Raw genomic sequence first — 22,887 nt, 5'->3', positions numbered from 1 at the left:
AGCTTTCCACGGATATATAAATTTACAATTTCAAGATTAAAACCAATTTGTATACCCAGTTGCCAAAGGCACTTGCTAAAAACCTGGTTTTAATCTTATGATTGTACATTTTTATATTCATAGAAAACTGGATTTAATAGGATGCTTTAGCTAATTTTTCAGTATGGCTGAGAACCTGTTCTAATCAACCGGATATTAATCTGTTTCGAAGCCAATATTATTATTCCTTTGTTCTGTAATCTTAGCGGCAGCCGTCATTAAGCCTCTGCGAAATCAACCTTTTACAATTAAAAAAACTAGTTGGAAGTCTAAAACTGATCAATATATGGCAATCCCCCTTTTTAAAAATTTAAGTTTGAGGCTAATTCGCTCTTCTAATCTTGGCTGTGTTAATATTCCCTATGTTATTGGTTGATTTTCAAAGACCCAATTGAAAGTTGGCACAGAGTCCTTGGGAAGGGGACATACAGTTATTTGCCGTCTTCATGGGGAGTGAAAAAGAGTATGGGGGGCCCCCCATACTCTTTTTTTGGGGGGCCATATATTCTCAATATAAACTATTTAAAAACGCTTCTCTGGCAAGAATATGACACAGAACGTTTGCCTGCCTTTTTCTCCCTGTATATATCCTTTGCTCCTTGCTCACACCTCCCTCTTCCATTTCCCTATCGTCTGCCTTTAAAAGAGAGGTGGGGGAGTGGGGAGTGAAAAAGAGTATGTGGGCCCCCCATACTCTTTTTTTGGGGGGCCATGTATTCTCAATATAAACTATTTAAAAACGTAACTCTGGCCAAAGAAAACAATCAATTAATAAATCATATAATAATCAAAATTATTTTAAAATTTTGTTGAAAAGTTTTTATAGTTTGAATCAACAAATTAGGACATAATAAAGAAACCTAAACTTTTTAAAGCCAATGCTGAGATGAGAAACTTTGGGTGCGAGTATAATTTACAGTGCAATGTCTCCTCCCTTCCCAGAGAAAAAAGAATCTTTTTAAGATAAGAAAAAAATGTTCAAACTTCCAACTTTCTTAAAATTTGTTTTGCATCATTTTATTCGCATCTTTAGTTTAACATACATAATTATTGATTCTTGTGTAGCGAAGATACACTACTAATGAAATCATTTTTCAGTATGGCTTCGAAACCGATTAATATCCGGTGGATTTAAACCGTTTCTGCGCCCTACTTACATGTTTCGTATCAAATTATAGACAATTTTATATTAGAAAAATAAAATTAAACCATAAAATTAATCCCCTGTTTTGTGAGCCAGGGCCTTCAGCCCGTCGGGGCCAATCAAACAGGAAAACTTCTGCGTAAAATTGTCTTTAATACGAAGCAAAAAATATTAGTTATTTATCGCGTCGTATTATAGACACCTTTCCGCGGATATCAAAATGAAAAATTATATGATTAAAATCAGATTAGTTAGCCCCGAGGGTAAATTTTACGATTTTTAAATCAATATTTGTGGAAAATTGTCTCTAATACGCTGCTATAAAGCATATTTCAGTATGGCTGAAAACCGGTTATAATCCATCGGATATCAATCGGTTTGAAAGCCATACTGGAAATCTAAATTATTATCATAAAAAATAGTCCCCTATTAAATGCAGCATAATCTATTATTTTGGTTTAAAAGTGAAGTTAAAGTGATATTATGCATTTTAGCTGTTATACAAACAAGAAAAGCACCAGAGAATAGGGATATGTAATTAGAGGAAAACTTTTGTCTCTAAAATTATTTCTTGTTGGAGACCTTTTTAGTCTGCCAGTAAATTGCCAACCTTTTTATTGTACGAACATTGTTTGGAATCCCTAATGAGTTAACCTGTTTTAGGCCATAGCTATTCCCCATATTCTAACTATTTATGTCGCATTTTTAATAAAATTCTTATCCCTGCCAACCCTGATGAAAAAAGCATTGGTTAGAAAAGTATAGAATGCAACACTTAGAAATTTTGAAAACCTGCATTTCAATAATTTTCTATAACTCACTCTCCAACTACAAGCTGTATAATAGACTATAAAAGTTTTAAAGATTTTTAATCAATATAATAGATTTGAAATCTGCATAAAATTTTAAGGATTTTTTATAAAATTAGTTTTTTATATAATTCTTTATTTAAAGGCGCAAATACAAATTAAGTTAAATAATTTTGAGATCTGTGATTGGTGGATTGAAAACTATCTGCGCTCTGATTGGAGAAGCTTAAGTGACGTACACCATTCAACCAATTAGAGCGTAGGTAGTTTCCAATCCAGCTATCCTATTGGTCAAAATTTATTAACTTAAATCGTATTTGCGCCTTTAAATAAAGAATTATATAAAAAACGAATTTTATAAAAAATCCTTAAAATTTTATGCAGATTTCAAATCTATTATATTGATTAAAAATCTTTAAAACTTTTATAGTCTACTGTATAAAAGCTAGTTTTAGATTAAAATCTAGTAATTTTATATTTTTTCTTGTCCTATAATTAATTTTTAACATGAGGCGTGCAGAAAGGGAGTATAGGAGGGGAGTAAGGTTGAGTGAGTGGTTGGACCGGACATCTAAGGGGGTGTAAACACGTCTGCCCCCATGACACTACAAATATACACCTCTTGTTGTCTGAAATACACCCCCTCCCCCTAATGTTGGATTTTAGTTAAATGTAGGTGTCAAACCCTTGGAAAACCCTTTGCACGCCACTAATCTTAACCCTTATAGATGTTAGATATCAAATCAAACTAGAAGGATAATCATTAAGATATTAAGACAATAATAGTCCGATGAATTAGGACCGATTCTGATTCTCCTCCATACTGAAAAATCATGTATAGCATCATATTATTTACAATCTTCCAAGAGTATTAAAATAAAAATCATGAATTAATAATTTTACTATCTGCGTAAAGCTGTCTATAATATGAAGCGGTATATAACTATTGTTTTCCTATTTATTCTAGGAGCCGATTATGTCTTTCTGTCATTCGGTCTGTAATACCCAAGTATTTTTTCTATCTTATAAAAAAAACTATTTTTGGATAAAATGTATAATAATGCAACATTTTAAAATTCCATTGCATTAATGGATTTATTATTACCTGGATCTTACACTAGATTATCATTAACTCTTATCAAGTGAAAATTTAGCTGTCTAAAATAGTGACACCCTCACATTTACACTTCCTTTACCCTATTATCTCCACTCCTAAGGGATGAACGAAATAACCAATACCCCATGTTAGCAAGCTAGATTGACGACATTTTTCTCTGTCATAATATCCACTTATATTCTACATCCATTATTGCATTTTTAGTTCTCTTTCTGTTTTAATAATAATTTTATATGTATACAAAAATATTTTAAACATTAACATTCATTAACTTTCAAAGTTGGGTCGTAAAGGTACACTCCCTGTTTCATTTTTTTGTATTTCCAATATAAATTTGTTAATCCTGATTTAAAGATAATAATATAAGAATTAGGAAATGTTCAGGGAAGGGTTACAACTATTTTGGGTGAGTGTACCTCCTTGCTTCCACCCCCCCCCTCTCCTTTTTTTTGTTTATTTTTCCCTTTTAAGAACTAAAATTGAGAGAGGAAAATCAACTAACCGCTAAGTTTAAGAGGGTGTGACTTTTTTTACCTTACACTTCCCTTGTATTGGATCCATTTCTTGAAGGTGTACACCCTTATTGAGGCAGGTGTAGGGTCCAGAGGAGTAAAACTTAGAAAAGGTTTCCACTAGGGTTGGGCCGGATATCCGGCCATTTTCAATATCCGGCCGGATACCGGATATTGAAACTATCCGGCCGGATATCCGGCAATATAATATTTTATAATTTACAACAAAAATTTTTGCTCTTTTAATTATAAATGGCTGTAATTTTCTTATTAGTGAAGCTATAAGAACAATTTTTTCTGAATATGTTTATCTTAATTTTTTTTCTTCTTAAATCTGAAATAAAAAAATGGTCATCAAATTCAACTCCCCCCCCCCTCTCAAATGCCCCTAGAGGCCTCTAAGGGCGTAGCCGCCTGTTTTATATAATAAGATGCCAGTAATTTGGCCGGTTATCCGGCCGGATATCCGGCAATTTGGCCGGTTATCCGGCAATTTGGCCGGATATCCGAAAGTTTGCCAGATATCCGGCCGGATACAAGATATCCGGTATCCGGTATCCGGCCAAAAAACTATCCGGCCCAACCCTAGTTTCCACCCCCCTATTTTTACAGGGGATGGATACACCCCCCTATTGCGATCCTAGAATGGGCATTTTTAGAACTATAGTTGAATGAAAGAGAGCCCTTTTAAGTTGTGTGCTTTTATAAGTAAGACAGAAATAATTATATTCAAGGAAAAACACATAAATTGAAAACAAATAGTGTCCTTTTGAATATGAAACAAAATTTCCACACACATAAAATAAAAAGTAATAGTTTCCTTTTAAAATATTGCATAAAAATTGCATGTTATTATAAGTAAGAATTAGAAATTTAAATTCAAGAAAAAAACACATAAATTTAAAACAAATACTGTTCTTTGAATATGTAAAAATATTTCCACATATAGAATAAAAAGAAAGAGTTTCCTTTTAAGTTATTGCTTGGAAATTGCATGCTATTTTAAGTTAGACTTAAATATCTATTTTTAAGGAAAAACCCACAAATTGAAAACAAATAGTGTCCTTTTGAATATTTAACAATATGTCCACAAACATAAAATAAAAAGAAAGAGTTTCTATTTAAGTTATTGCATGGAAGTTGCATGCTATTGTAAGTTAGACTTAAAAATTTATTATTAAGGAAATACACATGAATTAAAAACAAATACTGTCCTTTGAATGTGTAACAATATTTCCACATAAAATAAAAAGAAAGAGTTTCCATTATTATTGGATGGAAGTTGCTTACAATTGTAAGTATTACTGAAATATTTATATTTAAGGAAAAAACACATAAATTTAAAACAAATACTGTCCTTTTGAATGTGTAACAATATTTCCACAAACATAAAATAAAAAGAAAGAGTTTCCTTTTAAGTTATTGCATGGAAGTTGCATGCTATTATAAGTAAAACTTGAATATGCCTTTTTAATGCAAAACCCACAAATTGGAAACAAATAGCGTTTTTTTGAAAATGTAAAATTATTTCCAAACATATAAAATAAAAAGAAAGAGTTTCCATTTAAGTTATAGCATGAAAGTTGTATGCTATTTTAAGTTAAACTGAAATATGTATCTTTAAGGAAAAACACATAAATTGAAAATAAATAGTGTCCTTTTGGATATGTAAAAAAATTTCCACACACATGAAATAAAAAGAAAGAGTTTCCATTTAAGTTATTGCATAGAAGTTGCATGCTATTATAAGTGAGTAAAAGTTGTTATACCTAAAGTTACAACTCTATAAACTATGTTATCAGATGTGAATAAAACACTATAAAAAAATATTTTATTTTTTTTTCAAAAATAGACAGATAGACAGATTAAGTTTTTTTGTTAGAAGCTTAAGTACATAAAAATAAAAAAATTTATTTGATTTTGAATGATAACCTTTTTTTGTTATTATGGATAATTTGATTCAATTAAAGTGTCATATTATTTCTATTACAAGAGAAAGAAAGCAAATAATCACTAAAACTGCGTTGCTTTAAAATTGTATTATATTTTATCAAATTAAAGAAAACGTAGCAGACAATTTAGTATAAAACTTTTGTAACCTTTAAATCAATAAACAAATGTTCTTAGTTACGGACATGTATGGATAGTGATACGCCTATATGTCTATCTCGTTCTCTGTCTATCTATATAATGTTAGAATTGTCCTATCGATTTCAAATTTAATATGAAGATTCATGTATTATTTTAGATGATTTAGAATGTATAGCAACTCTATAATCGTTACCAGAAGGTATTTACGTACATTTAAGACATATTGATTTTTTAAATTTTTACAACAATTTTTACAGCAAAGTAAACATCTCAAGAATTAAGTTTTAGAAATGTTAGCATATCCTTTAACGGTATTCTGTTTTAAAGAAGTTTGCTACGATTTTCCTTAAAATTTAGATTAAGCTTATGTATTTATCTTCCGCTTATTCAGTTCTGGCACTAAACTACAAGTAATAACCCTTAACAGTCGGGGGGGGGGGGGGGGGGGTTCGTTGAGCTGAGATAACAGGGGGGGAGATAACGCCTCCTCCCCCCCGACCGATAAAGGTGCGGCAAGGGGCCCGTTTGTTAAGGGTTAATGTTCGTTTTTTCTAAAAGTTCAGAGCTTCGCTTTCATTGATGTTGTCATCCTTGTTTCATTTTTAATGTTGTTTACTTAAAATGCTGGTTTACTTTACCTTCAGTTATAATGTGTAAACACCATTTCTATCTTTAGTTCGGATCTGAGATAATTTAGGTAAATAATGCCCAAACTTTGCATAAATATCAATTATTACAATATCTTACAATCTATAAGTTGTGTTAATTTTTTTTGCACAAAGCTGCTCTATAATTCATTTTGCCCATTTGTCCGTTTGTCCTTAATGCTGTATGTAATGTAATTTAGAATAGACAGCTAATTTTTCAGTGAGCATTCACTATATAATTTACGTAATCTGTCGGTCAGGATTTTCTATGACTTATAGAATATTATCTCACTTTTTATCTTTTTTATGACATCTCAACATCTGCTTTACAATTTACTTTATCCGTTTGTCCATCCATAATTTTTCTGCTTCGCTACTTATGGACGTTGTACTCAAAACATTACTCTGTCTTTTAATCAAATTCATTATTTACTCTTGATGAGCAAAATCGTGGATTCTATACCCAACTGTTGCCGTCAATTTAGGTTCCTAATAGTGACATCATTTATTAGTCAGTTCGTTCATCCAGTAGGTGGGGAAGGGATGGGGTAAAGGGGCTAGAGGGGAAGTATCGTTATTTTCGAGTACATGATAATCTGGTGTGAGATCCAGGTAATAATAAATCTATTTTGTTTAGGTATAAGCAAAATCGTGGATTCTATACCCAACTGTTCAAATAACACTTTCAACATTACGAGGTAAGGAATGTATTACACTGTATCTTATATTAAAGAACATATAAAACTAATCTGAAGGGATAATAAATTGGCCGATAAATTAATGTACATTACATCGCCAATGATATTAAAAAAATATTCCTTCTGAAAAGTATATTTCAATTAGAAGTTGAAACGTTTGGACACTAAACTTAATGAATCAACCCATCAAAATGCAATAAAAGTCCACAAAGTTGTTAAGCGAAAGAATAAGAAAACATTATTATAAAACTTTGGGCGTATTATAATTGTCCCTTTAATTAATAAACTTAAATATAAGTTTAATTTGACAACGTTGTATATTTTTTTCTATCAAGACGCTTAAAAAAAAAGATTATTACTGAAAAAATTTAAAGGCTGCCTTATTTATCATGTATTGATAAAAAATTTACATCAGATTTGCAATCTGAATTAGTTTTCTGTATCTAAAATGTGTTATTATCATGTTAATCTGTCCGACTGTTTAAACTTCACTTTATAGATGTTGTCATCCTAATTTAAAATACTATCATTTTGTAAAACCAATAAAATAAAATTTATTTTAAAAATTTGTAATAATAATATTGGTCAAAATTCAACGTTAAAAATGTATGATAGTATATTGTTGTTTATTATTTCCCATAAAATGATACTTTACAATCTAATACGGGCGTATTAAAAGTTTTAGGGGAAAATCCTTCATTTTACTATCGGACAATTCACAATCTCCCCCCTTAATTTTGAGAATAGTTATTTATAGTATCGTATTATAGACAGCTTTGCCGCGGATATTATAATGAAATATTATAAGCTTAAAACCAGTTTTAATAGACCTGAGGGGCTGAAGGTTTGGGCTAACAAAAATGGTCTTAATATAATGATTTTTATTTTTTTCGTAGAAAAATAGATATAAAACGGATCGATACATGCTTTTTCAGTATGGCTTTGAACTGGTTGTAATACAGCGGATATTAATCGGGTTGGAAGCCTTATTGGAAAAAAAGAATAATTATCGGCCTTCTTTTATGTTCATAATGATTAATGTTTTATTTAACCTTTTTGAAAATGAAAATTAAAAATAATTTTCTGCGGATAGTAAAATGAAAACAAAAATAGGTTTTATTTCTTTTTCTGGCCTTGGAATTCAGCCTCTCGGGGACAACCTTAAGAAAACTAGATACCCCCCACCCCCCCAATACCAAATCAAAATAAGGGAAAGGGAGGTCATAACCATTCCAATGTCGAAAAAAAGCAATTTTACCAAATATTAAAAGTATTAAAGATAAAATCAAACTGTAAATCATGTTTAGAGGGGTAGGGAATTAAGGTTTGGAAGACAATTAGGTTTCTAGATCATATCATCCAATGAGGGATAGTACATTGGGATGTGTATTACACTAGCCCCCAAAGTTTTATTACAACGTTTTCTTCTTCGTTGACTCAACAACTTTGGAGTTCATTAAGTTGAATGACCAAACGTTTAAACCACTAATTGTAATCCACAAAGAGGATAATTATCGTATCATCATTACGGATACAGATCAATTTATCGGCAATTGTCTTATCCCTTTACATCTCTGATATTATCAACCAACAATTTTTTGATATTTTTGAAGTTTCTAATTGATTGAAATCTATTGTCTAATAGAAAATGGCATAAAGCCTTATCGAGATCATTGCTCTAGAGAATCAATCTATCTGCCCAACTATCTATTTTTCTGCCTATCTATCTATCTATTTATCTCTATAATTTTAGTTTAGCTGGCTACTTTGAGAATCCTTCCCCATTTATTAACCAATTATCTATCTATGTATCTGTCTATCTAATTTCTATCTATTTTTCTATATTTCAGTTTAGCTGGCTACTTGGGGAATCCTTCCCCATATTCGAACCACATGATCAACAGGAAAATAAACCAAAATAAACTTCACATAGTGTCTCAAAAAATGAGGCAGGTGAGAGAAGAAGTGAGAAAGAAAACCCCTAAAAAAGAGATGGATAATTCCTCGTTTTCATGACGTCACATGGCTGATTTTAAAGTTAAATTATGCGTTGTGTTGACCCAGGTACATTACAATAAATAGAGAATATACGTGGATATAATGACAGGGCAGAATTGTTGTCAATTTAGGATGCTGCTAGTTCTTTCATCCAATAGGAAGGCAGTGAATGGGGCTGATGGGGGGTGGGGGCGTTATTTAAGCCTATTTCAAGTTTTACTTACATGATAATCTTGTGTAAGATCCAAGTAATAATAAATCCATTTAAATTACATGACCCACGACTATGGCTTAAAAGGCATCCGCTCAACGTCGGGAAGGTGACGGGTTCGAATCTCAAACCAACACTGAATCATGATTCAACAACTAAAGGCGTTAGAAAGATTCCTATATACTGATGGTACGTCAGATTCATGATATTAATAGTTAGAGTAGGGTAAATGCAAAGGCTCAAAACAAGCGCAGTTCCAGAAAAAGGTCTTGCAATTAAAACCACCCTAAGACTAAAATCTTGTAATCAAATAGCCTTGAAACCAACTCTGAACCTATGGGAAGCTTTATTAACTTAATGTATTCAGTAATTTTCGAAATCTTAAGTTTCAGTTTTCCAAAGTTGATAAAATTAGGGGTTTCAAAAGTTTGAGGGGGGTAAAATGAGATAAAAAGAGCTAGAGTTGATCCACATTCAAAACCAAAATACGATTTATGATAGGGGAGTGGGGGATGCAATGCAAAGCCAATTTGTATTCACTGGGAAATTGTAAAGAAAATTTTGTTAAAATTGAAATGTGCTTGACATTGACAATCTATAATTACTACAAATTTCAAAGGAGTTCGCACAAAACCGTAACAAAAACTAACCAAAATGTTGCCACAATCTGTCAATATGTTCATTAATTAGCGGCCATGGCTTCTAATACATCATCGACTTATAATTTTACCTATACTATCGGCACCGCCCCTAGCATCTAGAAACTCAAAAAGGGGGAGGGGGATTAATATAGCCTTAAATCCTAAAACCATTACGATGTATACATCTGAAAATAGAATAGCCTGAAACTATCAATAAACCTTTGTGTATCTTCCCTTAAAGTTTTGTATAGAAATCTTAAGCTTCAGACAAAAAAACTTACTACTTTACATACACGATGGTAATTTGGCATAGGTAAAAATTCAGATAAGTAAACCATCCCTTTAGCAGCATATATTTACATAGTTCTTTAAAAGTTAAAGGACTTTTGAAAATCATCATTTATCCAATTGTGTTCTTTGTTAATTTTGTAAAAACATTAGCTATTTGTTAAAAACCCTTGCCTGGTACAGGTTGCCTGCCTACCTGCCACCTGGCGGAAAACAAACTAATTCCATAAATGAAGGGATAGATGGAATCTAGCGGCTTAGCCCCTTGCATCTAGCTAAAAACCTTCTCTGGACCTCTGTGAAGCTTCCGAAAAATGGAGAAATCAATCGGTTCAATAGTTATTTAAATCTTAAGCTTTATACAACAAAAAAACCTTTCCTGTATATTGATACTTTACACTCACACCCCAAACAAATTTTCAATTTTAATATTAAAATGAAAAAGTTAACCAAACAAAATTTGGAGTGGGGGATTTTTGGAAGGGTTGATTTTTGGTACACTCCTCAAAAATAGTTAGGAACCTTTTAGCAAGACCTTCCGAGACAGACAGATACACACACAAAGACATCCTATAACTTTTATTCAAGCATGAATAAAAACATACCAGAACGTATAGGTACTTGAAATTTTTTAATTAACCAGCTTTAAAAACGGCGGTTTGTTACCCATTTTTGCTGAAAATATGCTAAAACGATATTTGAATAGTTAATTTTAATTCAATATACTTGCAACTCCTGATATAAAACAAATTTCAATGTTAAATTTTAGGATTTCTCTTTTCAATTTGTGATCAATACAATTTCATTAAAATCTTTAAATGTTTGCTTACAAGGTAAGGTTTGTATATTATAGTAAACGAGAAAGGGGTTAAATAACTGTATGACCCCACCTCGAGGACCCTGTGCCGGCTTTCAATTGGGTCGATACAGCCTATTAGATATATCTAGTAATTTATTTTTTGGTCTGTTAAAATTTCGCTATTTATAATGAAACGAGCGATTTTTTTTAGAAAAATTAAATAGGTCCTTAGATAGTTTTTGGCTTTTTTAAGAAGCAGATTATAGACTATAGTGCCTGCCTAATAAAAAAAATGTGGCATACAATACAAATGACGAATGATAGGCCAGTATACATTGTAATTAACCAAGGGTAAAATGTTACTGGCCTATCATAGGTCATTTGTATTGTACTACGTCATTTTTTATTAGTAAGCTTTTACATAAAGTTTCTGTGATCTCTGTGAACAACTGAGCCGATTGAGTTCTCGATTTTAGGAAAGCTTCACATAGATCTTTCACAAGGTCATTAAACTCTTGTTTTTGTGGGGAGTTAAAATCTTACTGGTATTTATTCCTTATTTCTAACCACTTGCAGGGCTTTCTTGTACCCAAAATAACATAAAATGTTCCAAACTTATTTTCAATGTATCAAAAAAAATTGGTGGTTCTGTGCTCATTGATGCATTTTTCAGAAACCCCCCTTATTGGAGACAAATTATTAAAAGACTTCTGCTACAATTGGACAAAACCATTCTTGTTTTAACTGGCGGCTGTGTGTCTGCTAGTTTCTTATATTGAGTCGTTTCTAGTATAACTATTTTGATTAAGATGAGATAAGATTTATTTTTAAATCGGTTTAGTTATGAAAAATATTACAAATCATTTACAGATATTATAAATCACATCATTAATAGACTTTTAATAATGTGTTATCTACGATTATGAGGCATTCCATAAACCAGAGGTGTATTGGTCCTGCCGTTAAATAAATTCGTAATTAAACATATTTATTGTAAAATAACTAATCTATCATTTAATTTATATTTATATTTAATGTAATATTTTTAAAACCAATGTATCATAGTTTATTGTCATTTTTTTCTTCCAAAATGTTTTTACTTGCTTTACAGTAATGTTTATGAAGGTACTCTAAAATATACTTAATTTATCCTACCTGGAAGCTGATTTAGCTTTTTTCATCCCTTCCGAGCATCGCTTAAAATGTTTTTAGTGCAATTATCACCCGTTAGACAACTAACTTATTTATAGAAATTGCGCCTGTTTATTATAATTTCTAAACATAATGAATTTATGTCCTTTTTAACATCATTAGTAAGACTTAAGTGCATGTAGCGAAAGCAAATGTTATTGCAATAAAAAAACTTAGGTTCCTGAATAAAAATTATAATCTTAAAAATTATATTTTTACAAATTGAAACACCCTAAAGGAAAATGTAGACAAAACTGCACCATCCTAAAGTAGCATGCAATGTTTCCAGGGAGGGAGGGGTCATTGGGTTGTTTTATTACACAAGTCCCCAAAGTTTTATTATAATATTTTCTTACTCGTTAGCTTAACAACTTTGGGGACTTTTTAAAAATATATTTTGTGTTGAGTGTCCAAACGTGTCAACCACTAAGTGTATCTACAGAAGAGAAAATTTTGTTTCTCATCATTGGGAATGTACATCAATTTATTGGCCATTGTCTTATCCCTTTAGATCCCTGCAATGTTTGTGTGTGTAATAAGCAACGTTTAATCTAAAATTTGTCAATTTTAATTCTTTTCTCTGAACTCGTCAAATACGAGTAATGATATAATGATTACAGTTGAGATGGGGGGGGGGGGGTTATGCCCCCCCCCGCAGACCCCGGGAAAAAATGTTGGCGTGGTGGATTTTTTTCAAGTTTCATTATGGGAGGTCAATATGTTTTTGGCGGATTTGTACATGCAATTTTTTTAGGAGCACTGCTGCTCTATGATTCAATTACAAAGTTATACAATCTTTAACATTTACCTATAGTGTTCATTAATCTAATAAGCGAAGCTAATCTATAAGTTTTGTGCGTTTATGTTTTGTCTGTTGATTAATTGTTAAAAATATGAAAACTTTAATTTTGTTAAAATTTTAAGTTCTTATATATTATTCTAATTTCAAAATAAGTATATCAATAATTGCCTGTTTTTTAAGTCAACAAAATATAAACTAAGTTAATTTTAAAAAAGCAACAATCGCTATAAAGTTAGGTAGTCATGATCACTTTAATTCAATGCCATAAAGTTAGAATGTAATAAATACCATTTAAAAAGAAATAAATGGCTTCGAGACCGATTAGAACCGGTTTATAGCTAAATTAAAAACTCATGTGTACCAAAATAAAATCAATTAGGCCGGACCTTTGACTACTCCGGACTACAAAAACTGGCTTTAATTTCATTAGATTCATTTTAAAAACCGTGCAAAGCTGTCTGTAATACGATGCGATTAATAACTATACTTATCTATGCATAAAATAATGCTTGTTTTAATGCAGTCATTTCTCACTAGCAAAAATTAGAGAAAGCCATATTGCAGCAATTTACAAAACTTATTTTTGTATATTTCTTTTATTTGTTTGTTAAGCATTTCATTCTTTGTTTCAATGTTTGAATCAATTTATTTTATTTCCCAATGTTGTTCTGATTAATTTACAAGTACTTCTGTAACTTTTTTAAAGCGAAGCTTTTCTATAATTAGAAAGGGTACTATCGATTTCAAACTTTGCATGGTGATTCCTGTAGTAAATAGGTATAATTTATAAAGAGTATCAACTCTATATTCGTTGCCAGAATGTCCGTACATCTATCTAAAAATGTTGATTTTTAACTTTTTTAACAGCAAATTTATATGTGATACAATTATTCGATATATCTGATTTTTGGAATACTGATTCCTAGGACAACAAAGTACCATGTTATAAGCGAGGCATCCTTATAATCATGTCCTAAAATTTAAGTATTTCCTTAAACAGTATACAGTATTTAAGCAGTTTTTCAACAAATTTACTTAAAACTTTGTTTCGACTTTCATACATTTATATTCTGATTATTCGGTTCTGACACTTTACCAATGTTAATGTTCGTTTGGCCTACAGTTTCAGAGCTTTGCTTTTATGGATGTTGTCATCCTTTGTTTTATACCCGAAGCATGTGATTGAATGATAGAGTGGCTGCTTACTGTCGAGAGAGTTTCGGGTTCGAATCTGAGCAACAACTACTATATCATTACTTCTGTATAACAGTTTTTGTTCTTTTATTGTATTAACTGTTTAACAGTATATATTCTATGCTATGCATGGACTAAATTCCTTAATGGATAAGACATTAGAAAATTAATTGATGTACATAATTTAATGATAAACAAAAGTACCCTTTCTAGAAATTATAATTATTATTGTAAAAGTTTTTATGCCAACCAATAAAAGATCATGTTTAAGTTCCAATGAAATTTACAGTCCAATTTTCCCTTTTTCCCTGATTTGTAATTAGCTCATCCCCCTAGCCATATGCAATCTTTTAAAGGAATTAAGCATAAATTTGAATTAATAAAAAAAGCTTTAAACTACTATTCCAAAATTAAAATTTTTTTAAATCAGGGTTCTGTCCCTTAACTGCGCATGAATCTTAAATTCAAACTTGTGTGCAAAAAAAATTCCTGCAAAAAAATGTATTGTCAGCTGTTCAGGACAACCAGCTAAATTTATAAAAGTTATAAATGACGATATCACCGAGGCTGGTGCGAGGCTGACGAGCCCTTATAAACACTCTTTCAAGGAGATTGCTTATAAATTCTAAGTTACTTTATATCAATAACAAGGATGATAACATTCAACAGTAGCGAAGCTTTTCAAATTATAAGTTAAATATAGGGCTATTAAGACAGGGAGAAGGGTAGGAGACAATGGATCGAATATTCAATTATTAAGGGACTCAAACCTTGGGTACCAGCTTAAAGTGTTTGTGAAGGCTTTAGAGATAAAATAGATAAAGAGGAACAAGGGAGGAAATCAGAAAAAGAATAAGCAAAAACGTGATTTTAGATTTGTGAAAAATCACTATCCCTTTGTCTTCATAGTTGTATAGTATTATTTATTTCTAAGCGGAAATAGGTTTGCCCTATTCTCGGAATCTATGCACTGGCCTGCTATAACAAACAAAGACAGAGAGAGTTGATGATGACCATTATTAAGCTTATAAAGTTGCACCTTCATAACTTTCATGCCAGGGAGGGAGGGGACATTGGGCTGTTTATTACACTAGTCCCTAAAAGTTTTATAATAATGTTTTCTTATTTTTTGGCTTAACAACTTTGAGGATTTTTCTTGGTTAAGTTGAGTGATCAACCACTTGTAATGTATTGTAATCTACATAAGTGGTAATTTTGTGTATCATCATCGGGGATTTAAGACAAATTATCGGCAAATGTCTTATCCCTTTAGTTCCCTGACTTTCACAACACTTTGTACCATCAAATTAAATGCTTTGAAAAAAATTGACAAAGAATTTAATTGGAATTAGGACGAAACAATTATTTCTTTAATTTAGATTAAATCTAAACTGTAATATCAACTTATCATTATTAGATTAACATTTTATGCAATACAGTCGATATCAGGGAGATATAGGACACCCATGGTTATAAAAACGCGTTCCATTATTTGTTGGCTTAGGTACTTTTATTAAATATTGATTGGTTGGTTCAAACTTAAAGCTAAATGTGTCCAAACTTTCAAAAAGATATTTAAATTTACAGAAGGGGTAATTTTGTTTAAAACTATTGGGGTTGTACATCAATTTATCAGCAATTTTTACCAAGCAGAGCCATGTTAATATTAGCTACCAGTCTACTTTTGACACGTATGTAGGTTGAATTAATGGATATATTATTAATTGGATCTTACACCAGATTTTATATTCTCTAATAAAGTGAAACACACAGCGGGCTAAACTAATGATTCCCCCCTTCCACCCCCTGTACCCCTCTCCTTCTACTGAATTAAAGAACTGACTAATAAATGAGTTCCATGTTAGCAAGCCAAATTAACGATAATTTTCCCCCTGGCATAATATCCACGTTTATACTACATCCATTATTGCATTGCATAATCATATACATTATACATACATATGTACATATGTAATATGTAAACGTGGTATTTATATTTTTTTCTAATTATCGTATCAAGGCTAGGCAATTCTTACGACGTTTTTTGGGGGCCCTAACAAAATATCATTTATTTGATTTTAAGATATATTTTATACTTAATTTACAAGAAAATAGTATTTTGCAAGAATATTGATGTTATTTTTACATTCATTTTAAAACAAAATCTCCATAACTATAATCAATTAATACAAAACCTATACAGTGTGGTTTAAACTCTTTATCGGGAGGGGGGGGGGGGGTCGTCTACTTTAATAGGATTAATATGTTTAGTTCACTGATGAACGAACATGCTCTAACTATTGAGTATCTACGCTTCTACAAATGATAGTTTGTTTGGGATTTATTTTGTTTTGAAAAAAATGATATACATTTGTAATATATGCGTAATGTGTAATAATGTGTAATTCAACGCTAAAAAACCAGGATGATATGATAACATACTTTCAAGCTAGGGAGCTAGGGAGGGGACATTGGGCTGTTTAATAGTTAAACAATTATCTGGGCTTATAGGAAGCTTCACTGTAAAGGTTTAGCGGTTAGCGAGAACTTTCGCTACAGACAAAAAAAAAGTTTACTTTATATCTTACTAGCGGCTACGCCCCTAGAGGCCTCTAGGGGCACTTGAGGAGGAGAGAGTCGAATTTAATAACCCAATTTCTTATATTAGATTTTAAAATAAAAAATAAAATAAAATTGGGGGGGGGGAGGGTTTTTCATTTTTTGGGGGGTTGGGGGTGTCAAAACCCTGTGCACACCACTGCTTTTAAGATATTTATTTTGGTACAAATTATATTACATATATGAATAATATTATCGAACAGACGAATTGATTACAACTACGTTGTTTCTAATTAGGGTTCTAAATGGGTAAACCATTGGCCGATAAATCTATATACAACCCAAATAATTTTACACAAAATTACTCCTTCTGTAAATTATAATTATTGGTTGAAACGTTTGAACACTCATCTTATTTTACCGCCCAATCAAAATCCAATAAAAGTCACCAAAGTTGTTATACAAACGTATAAAAAACGTTATTATAAACTTTGGGGACTAGTGTAATAACCAGCCAAATGTCCCCTCCCTCCCTGCTTCAAACAGATAACATGCCGTTTTTTTTCATTCCAATTTGAAACCTTTTTATGCTACTAATTTTACAATTTGAGATGCACGAAATCGCAAATTTACAATTTTTTCTGAAGAAAAATATTTTTGTTACATTGATGTATTATGTATACTAAAATAACCCTTCAGTAGATAAAAAAAATATTGGTGGGGAAAAATTGACACTACTAGTAGGCATATTTTAATCAGGATTGAATAATAGTCATTGATTACTTCATTTTATAGACAGCATTCCGCGGATATTAAAATGAAAATATAAGATTCAAACAGATTTGACAGACCAGAGGGGCCGAAGGCCCGGACTAACAAAACTAGTCTTAAATGATTTTTATATTTTTATTCGTGGAAAATTGTCTGTAATAAGATGCTATAATTTATTTTTTCATTATGGATGAGAACCAGTTTTAATTCAGCGAATATTAATCAGTTTACAAACAATACTGGACAAGAAATAAAAGTTTGCAGGCTAATATCTCTCTGTATTGTAAATGTTGATTAATGACGGTATGAAAAAGGAAACCTGTGTAAGTATATTTATGTGTGTAATGCGCAGCATTCATTGCGCTTTCATGGTGCTGCAGTTGTGTGATTTTATTATCGAAGGCATAGAGTTTTCTCTGAGAGGATTCCCCATTTGTGAACCCTATTTTGGTGTGTTACCCTATCAGACATGGTGGTTACTACGGGCAGCACCATCCCGCAGGTCTGGGAGGCCAGGCAACCTCAGCAGCAGCCTACCTGGGCCAGGCACGGAACTAGTGCAGTTCACAGTAAAATGTTCTGGTATTAAAAATCTATGAATTTTTAAAGCTGCTAGTCACCAAATAGCTGAATGTACATATCTTGCCTACACTCTGTTTTAAGCGGCATGAATAAATTGAAATAGCCAAGATCTAATAATGCACAGGGAAAGCTTAACTGAAGAAAAACACATATAATAAATCTTTTTGCACATTAACGTGCACTGCAAGATAAAAGTTCATTATTGATATTTGTAGGCCTTCTTTTGTTGATCAAACATAATCTATATGTTCCACAATGTTTGGCCTTTGGAAGCCAATTTTTAAGATAATCGTTACCAGGAACATTTTGGCATGAACTGCACTCTCCCCACAGGGACCTGTATCACCAGCAGCCTACTGGGGCCACCAACAGAGAACTAAGAATGAACAGCTGGCAGAATCTCTGGGTCTTCCCAAGGAGGTAATTTGGATTTTTTGTTTTTTTTAAGAAAAAAAATGATTAAGTATTTGCTAAATTATAATAAGAAGGTTTACATCTTATTTTTTATGACAGCATTGATCTAAAATAGCAAAAACATATTAACCCTGTTCCAGGAAAGGGCAGGGTCATACAGAACCCCCCCCCCCCTCTGATGTGTTTTTTTTATATCCAGAAACTTTTTTAAGGCGCTTAAATCACATTTTATGGCTGTTTTTGCATAATTCTTCCTTTTACTTTTAAACTATACATTAATGTTTAATTTTAGGAAACCCCTTACTTTTTTCATACTTTCTTTGTGAAAAATTCTTAATTCTGCGTTCTCTTTCTATGTTTAGGTTTCATATTTGCTCAAAAGACAGATTAATAGACAATTCTAGAGTAACTACGCTTTAAAATATTCAAGTTCCAAATTGTAGAACGTCTTGTATTTTGACTGTTACTCATTTGAAAACGATGATAGGACAAAGACCCCTCCTGTACCATTTTTTACGGTTTTATAACCTTATTTTCAACATTTGTACATTTTGTAAGGAGTAGAATATCAAGTCTAAGTTTTTTTAATAAAGTGTTCCAAAATTTTTCATGAAAGTAGAAAAAAAAGAAAATAAAGATTTTTAATTTTTTTGTCTTTTGAAACAAGACAGATAGAGTGTATTATAGAGTAGCTTCACCACTAAAAAAAAATTTTTTTTCTAATCCTAAAAAGAATAGTTTTCCTGAGGCTAGAGGCAAAATATACTACTTAAAAATACATTGTACTTATACTGTACAAGTCCTTTAAATATTTTACATATTTTTTATTACCATTTTTCTTACAATTGAAAAGTAACAATTTTCAACTTTTGACGAGATTAAATGTTTGAGTAATTGCATAGACATGCAAACTTAAGGTTTACACACACACCATACACACACATACACAGACACACACACAAACACACACAGGATGTTTTATCAGGGAGGAAGAGGCATTGAGCTTTTTATCACACTAGTCCCCAAAGTCTTAGTGGGTTCATTTAGTTGAGTTTCCAAAGGTTTCAACCACTAATTGTTATCTTCAGAAGTGGTAGTTTTGAGTTTCATCATTGGAGATGTAATAAACTTTATCGCCATAGTCTTATCCCTTTAGATCCATGATGTTTTATGCATTTTAACAGCAAAGATGCCCTATAGCTTTCTCAGTTCAGCATAGAAGTTTATGTAAATATATTTATTGAGGATTTTGTTTTTATTTGTTAAAATGGCTAAAGTTATAGGCAAAACATTTTATCAAAATGTTTCTTTATGTTTTGATTTTGTTAGAACAAGAAAAAATCATTTGGCATAAAGTCAATTACCCTATCTGATTTTCTAACTCATTTTCTTAATCCTTAATTAAAAGTAACTGTGTTTGTCTGTACCAAAGGATCTCGCTAACTGATATTGTTCTCCATTATAATGTAGCTTTTTATAGGTCCTACAACTATTGGTGGAGGGTACCACAAAACTCTCAAGAGAAATCGCCAAAAAATACCAAAAAAGTAATTATAAAAAATGCCAATGTATGACTTACTGGAATTCTCTTTCTTCAATGGTGTAGAAACTTTTTCTTTTTAAAACTACAATTGAAAGTGGGGAAGTCGCCCTCCCCCCCCCCCCCCTAAGGCCTTTGAGGTCTCTAAGGACGTAGCATCTATTTGTATAAAATAGAAATGGTTTACAATAAGGATATGGAAGAGGTCGATTCCCCAAGTTAGATGGAAGGGGGTCATTTTTTTCCTAGGTAGGGTTTGTGGTACCCTCCCTTCAGAGGACCTATGAAAAGCTACAATGTAAAGGAGAACCATACCAGTTAGCGAGATTCTTTGGTACAGACAGACAGACACAGATTTTGTTACTTCTTATTATAGATTGAGAAAATAGTTTTAACTATTTTTTTTCTTAAATCTTTTAAATTAAATTGTTTAATGACTATTAATGGTGAAAATACGAATAACAAAATTCTATAAATCAAATATTCTATGGTAACGTCTCCACGATAAATGGATATAAAATACATAGATATTGTGATATATTCTTGAATACTCTGATAAAATGTTTTTCCCAGCTTGCTAATATAACATTACTCCCGACCACCTTATAACTTTACCCTATCCACTCTCCTAAACGTATTGACCAATATCTGAGGACTTTATAAGCAACCTAAATTAACGAGAGAAAAAAATCCCCTGACACAATATCAACGTATTTTATCATCCATTCCACGATATAAAAAAGTTGCATGTCTCGCAGTTAAACATTAAACATTTCAATATTTATCTTCCTGGAAACTTTATCTTATTCAGGGACATAGGGTTAGGCCAATGATAGATAAATTATTCTCGTATTCATTCGAATCCGGTGGATAGGAACCGGTTCTCATCCATACGAAAAAACTATGTCTAGCATCGTATTATATCCAGCTTTCTACGAATATAAAAATGTACAATTATAAGATAAAAACCAGCTTTTTAGCCCCGAGGTGCCGAATTAAACATTCTATATCCGCAAAAAGCGGTTTATATTACGATGAAAAAATAACTATTCTTTCTTCTATTTATCCAGTTTTCTCTATAGTAGCTAAAAGAAAAATTATTTAACCCAATATTTTTTTGGGATTAACCCCCTTCTCTCCCCCCCCCCCTCGTAGAATTTAGAGTACTTTGTTACTTCTTTAAAATTTAGAGAAGGGTAATTATGTGTATCATCATTTGGGATGTACATTGTTTTAACGGCTATTATTGTTTTTAAATTCCTGAATCTTAATCAACTTTGATTGTTAACATAGTTACTTATCCTCTTAACCTATATTTCTGAAAAACACCAAAGAAATTTGAAAAGGGCAAAAAATAAAATGGCATTATCAGAAAAATGTGTATGTGATATTTTTAAAAATAAAAATTCTTAAAGCAGCCTCTAGGCCCACTTGAGGTTGGGGAGGGGATCGAACCAACAAATTAAAATTCGAAAAAGTCCACAAAGTTGTTAAGCCAACGAATAAAAAACTTTATTACAAAACTTTGTGGACTAGTGTAATAAACAACCCAATGTCCCCTCTCTTCCTGGTCTGTTTGCTGATAAATTACTACAAACCGAGTGAATAACTTATTATGTTTTTAAGGATGTGTATAAGATTGTTAATCTTCCTATGGACGAATAAGAAAACTTTAGGGACTAGTGTAATAAAAAGCCCAATGTCCCCTCCCTTCCTGGTCTGTTTGCTGATAAATTACTACAAACCGAGTGAATAACTTATTATGTTTTTAAGGATGTTGATAAGATTGTAAACCTGCCTATGGACGAATTTTCCACGTATGTGATGTACCACAATTTTACAGAAGAACAAATGAATGTTATACGAGATATAAGGTAATCATTATTTCTCGCATCGTATTATAAACGCCTTTCCGCGGATATATGTAGAATGTACAATCATAAGATTAAAACCAGATTTTTTAGACCCGATGTGCCGAAGGGAAATGGGATAAAGGGGGAGGATGGAGGGTATCGTTATTTTATCAAGCTGCGAGCATCACTTTCTCAGAGTACAAGAAAATGTGGTGCAACATCCAAGTTATAATATATCGATTTGATTGACATATTTTCCCCTATTATAGAGTAGCTAGGCTATGCTAATGACTAATATGATTCTAGTAATGTGTGCAAACAGACATGTCTAATTTAACCCTTCCCCCCCCCCCTTCCTTTACAAAATTTCATGATTTTCATAATATTTCTTCAGGGAAGTTAAGGATTTGACATAAATCAATTGCTTAAAGAAAATATATTTAACAACCTTTGCTTTCATATTTGAATATACACCTTTTCTCAAGGAGGAAGGGGACATTACACAAGTCCTCAAAGTTTTATAATAACGTTTTGTTGTTTGTTGACTCAACAACTTTGGGGACTGTTACTGAATTTTGATTGGTTTGTATACTAAGTTTAGTTTCAAACACTAATTGTAACCTACAGAAAAGGTTATTTTGTGTATCATCATTAGGGATGTACATCAATTTATCGGCCATTGTCTTGACCATTTAGATCCATGTATGTATTTTAATTTTATCTTTTTAGTTAAACACAGAAAATAAGAAAAAAGTGGGCCAAGAGGGACTAGAAAAAAGCTTAAAACCATCCCAAGACTTAAATTTGAAAATAGAATAGCCCAAAGCCATTGCAAAGCCCACCTAAATCAGAAATCCCATCCTTTTCAGGAGGTTATCGAAATCATAAGTTAAAGACAAAAAACCTTACTACTTTATATAATAGGATTATATACTTTTCAGGGAAGACACACTATACCACGTCCCTGAATTTTATGAATTAGAAAAT

The 22,887-nt window shown here is 31.7% G+C and overlaps 1 protein-coding gene across 1 annotated transcript in view; it reads left to right on the top strand.

Annotated features, from left to right (window-relative positions):
* The first annotated feature begins 7,000 nt into the window (after positions 1 to 7,000).
* LOC145329265 (transcription factor NF-E2 45 kDa subunit-like) overlaps positions 7,001 to 22,887 on the top strand; it is a 71,277-nt gene continuing 55,390 nt past the window's right edge. Inside the window, exons 1-5 of the mRNA XM_080173322.1 lie at positions 7,001 to 7,057; positions 8,908 to 8,961; positions 17,979 to 18,057; positions 18,427 to 18,513; positions 21,821 to 21,921. Coding sequence (XP_080029448.1) covers positions 8,951 to 8,961; positions 17,979 to 18,057; positions 18,427 to 18,513; positions 21,821 to 21,921 — 278 coding nt within the window. The 5' untranslated portion in view covers positions 7,001 to 7,057; positions 8,908 to 8,950. The remainder of the gene's footprint in view (positions 7,058 to 8,907; positions 8,962 to 17,978; positions 18,058 to 18,426; positions 18,514 to 21,820; positions 21,922 to 22,887) is intronic.

Source organism: Acartia tonsa, chromosome 10 (assembly GCF_053477335.1).
Source record: "Acartia tonsa isolate MP-2025a chromosome 10, ASM5347733v1, whole genome shotgun sequence".
Lineage (NCBI taxonomy): Eukaryota > Metazoa > Arthropoda > Copepoda > Calanoida > Acartiidae > Acartia > Acartia tonsa.
Note: the sequence above shows the minus strand (reverse complement) of the source record. Positions and strands in the feature narration are given on the sequence as shown.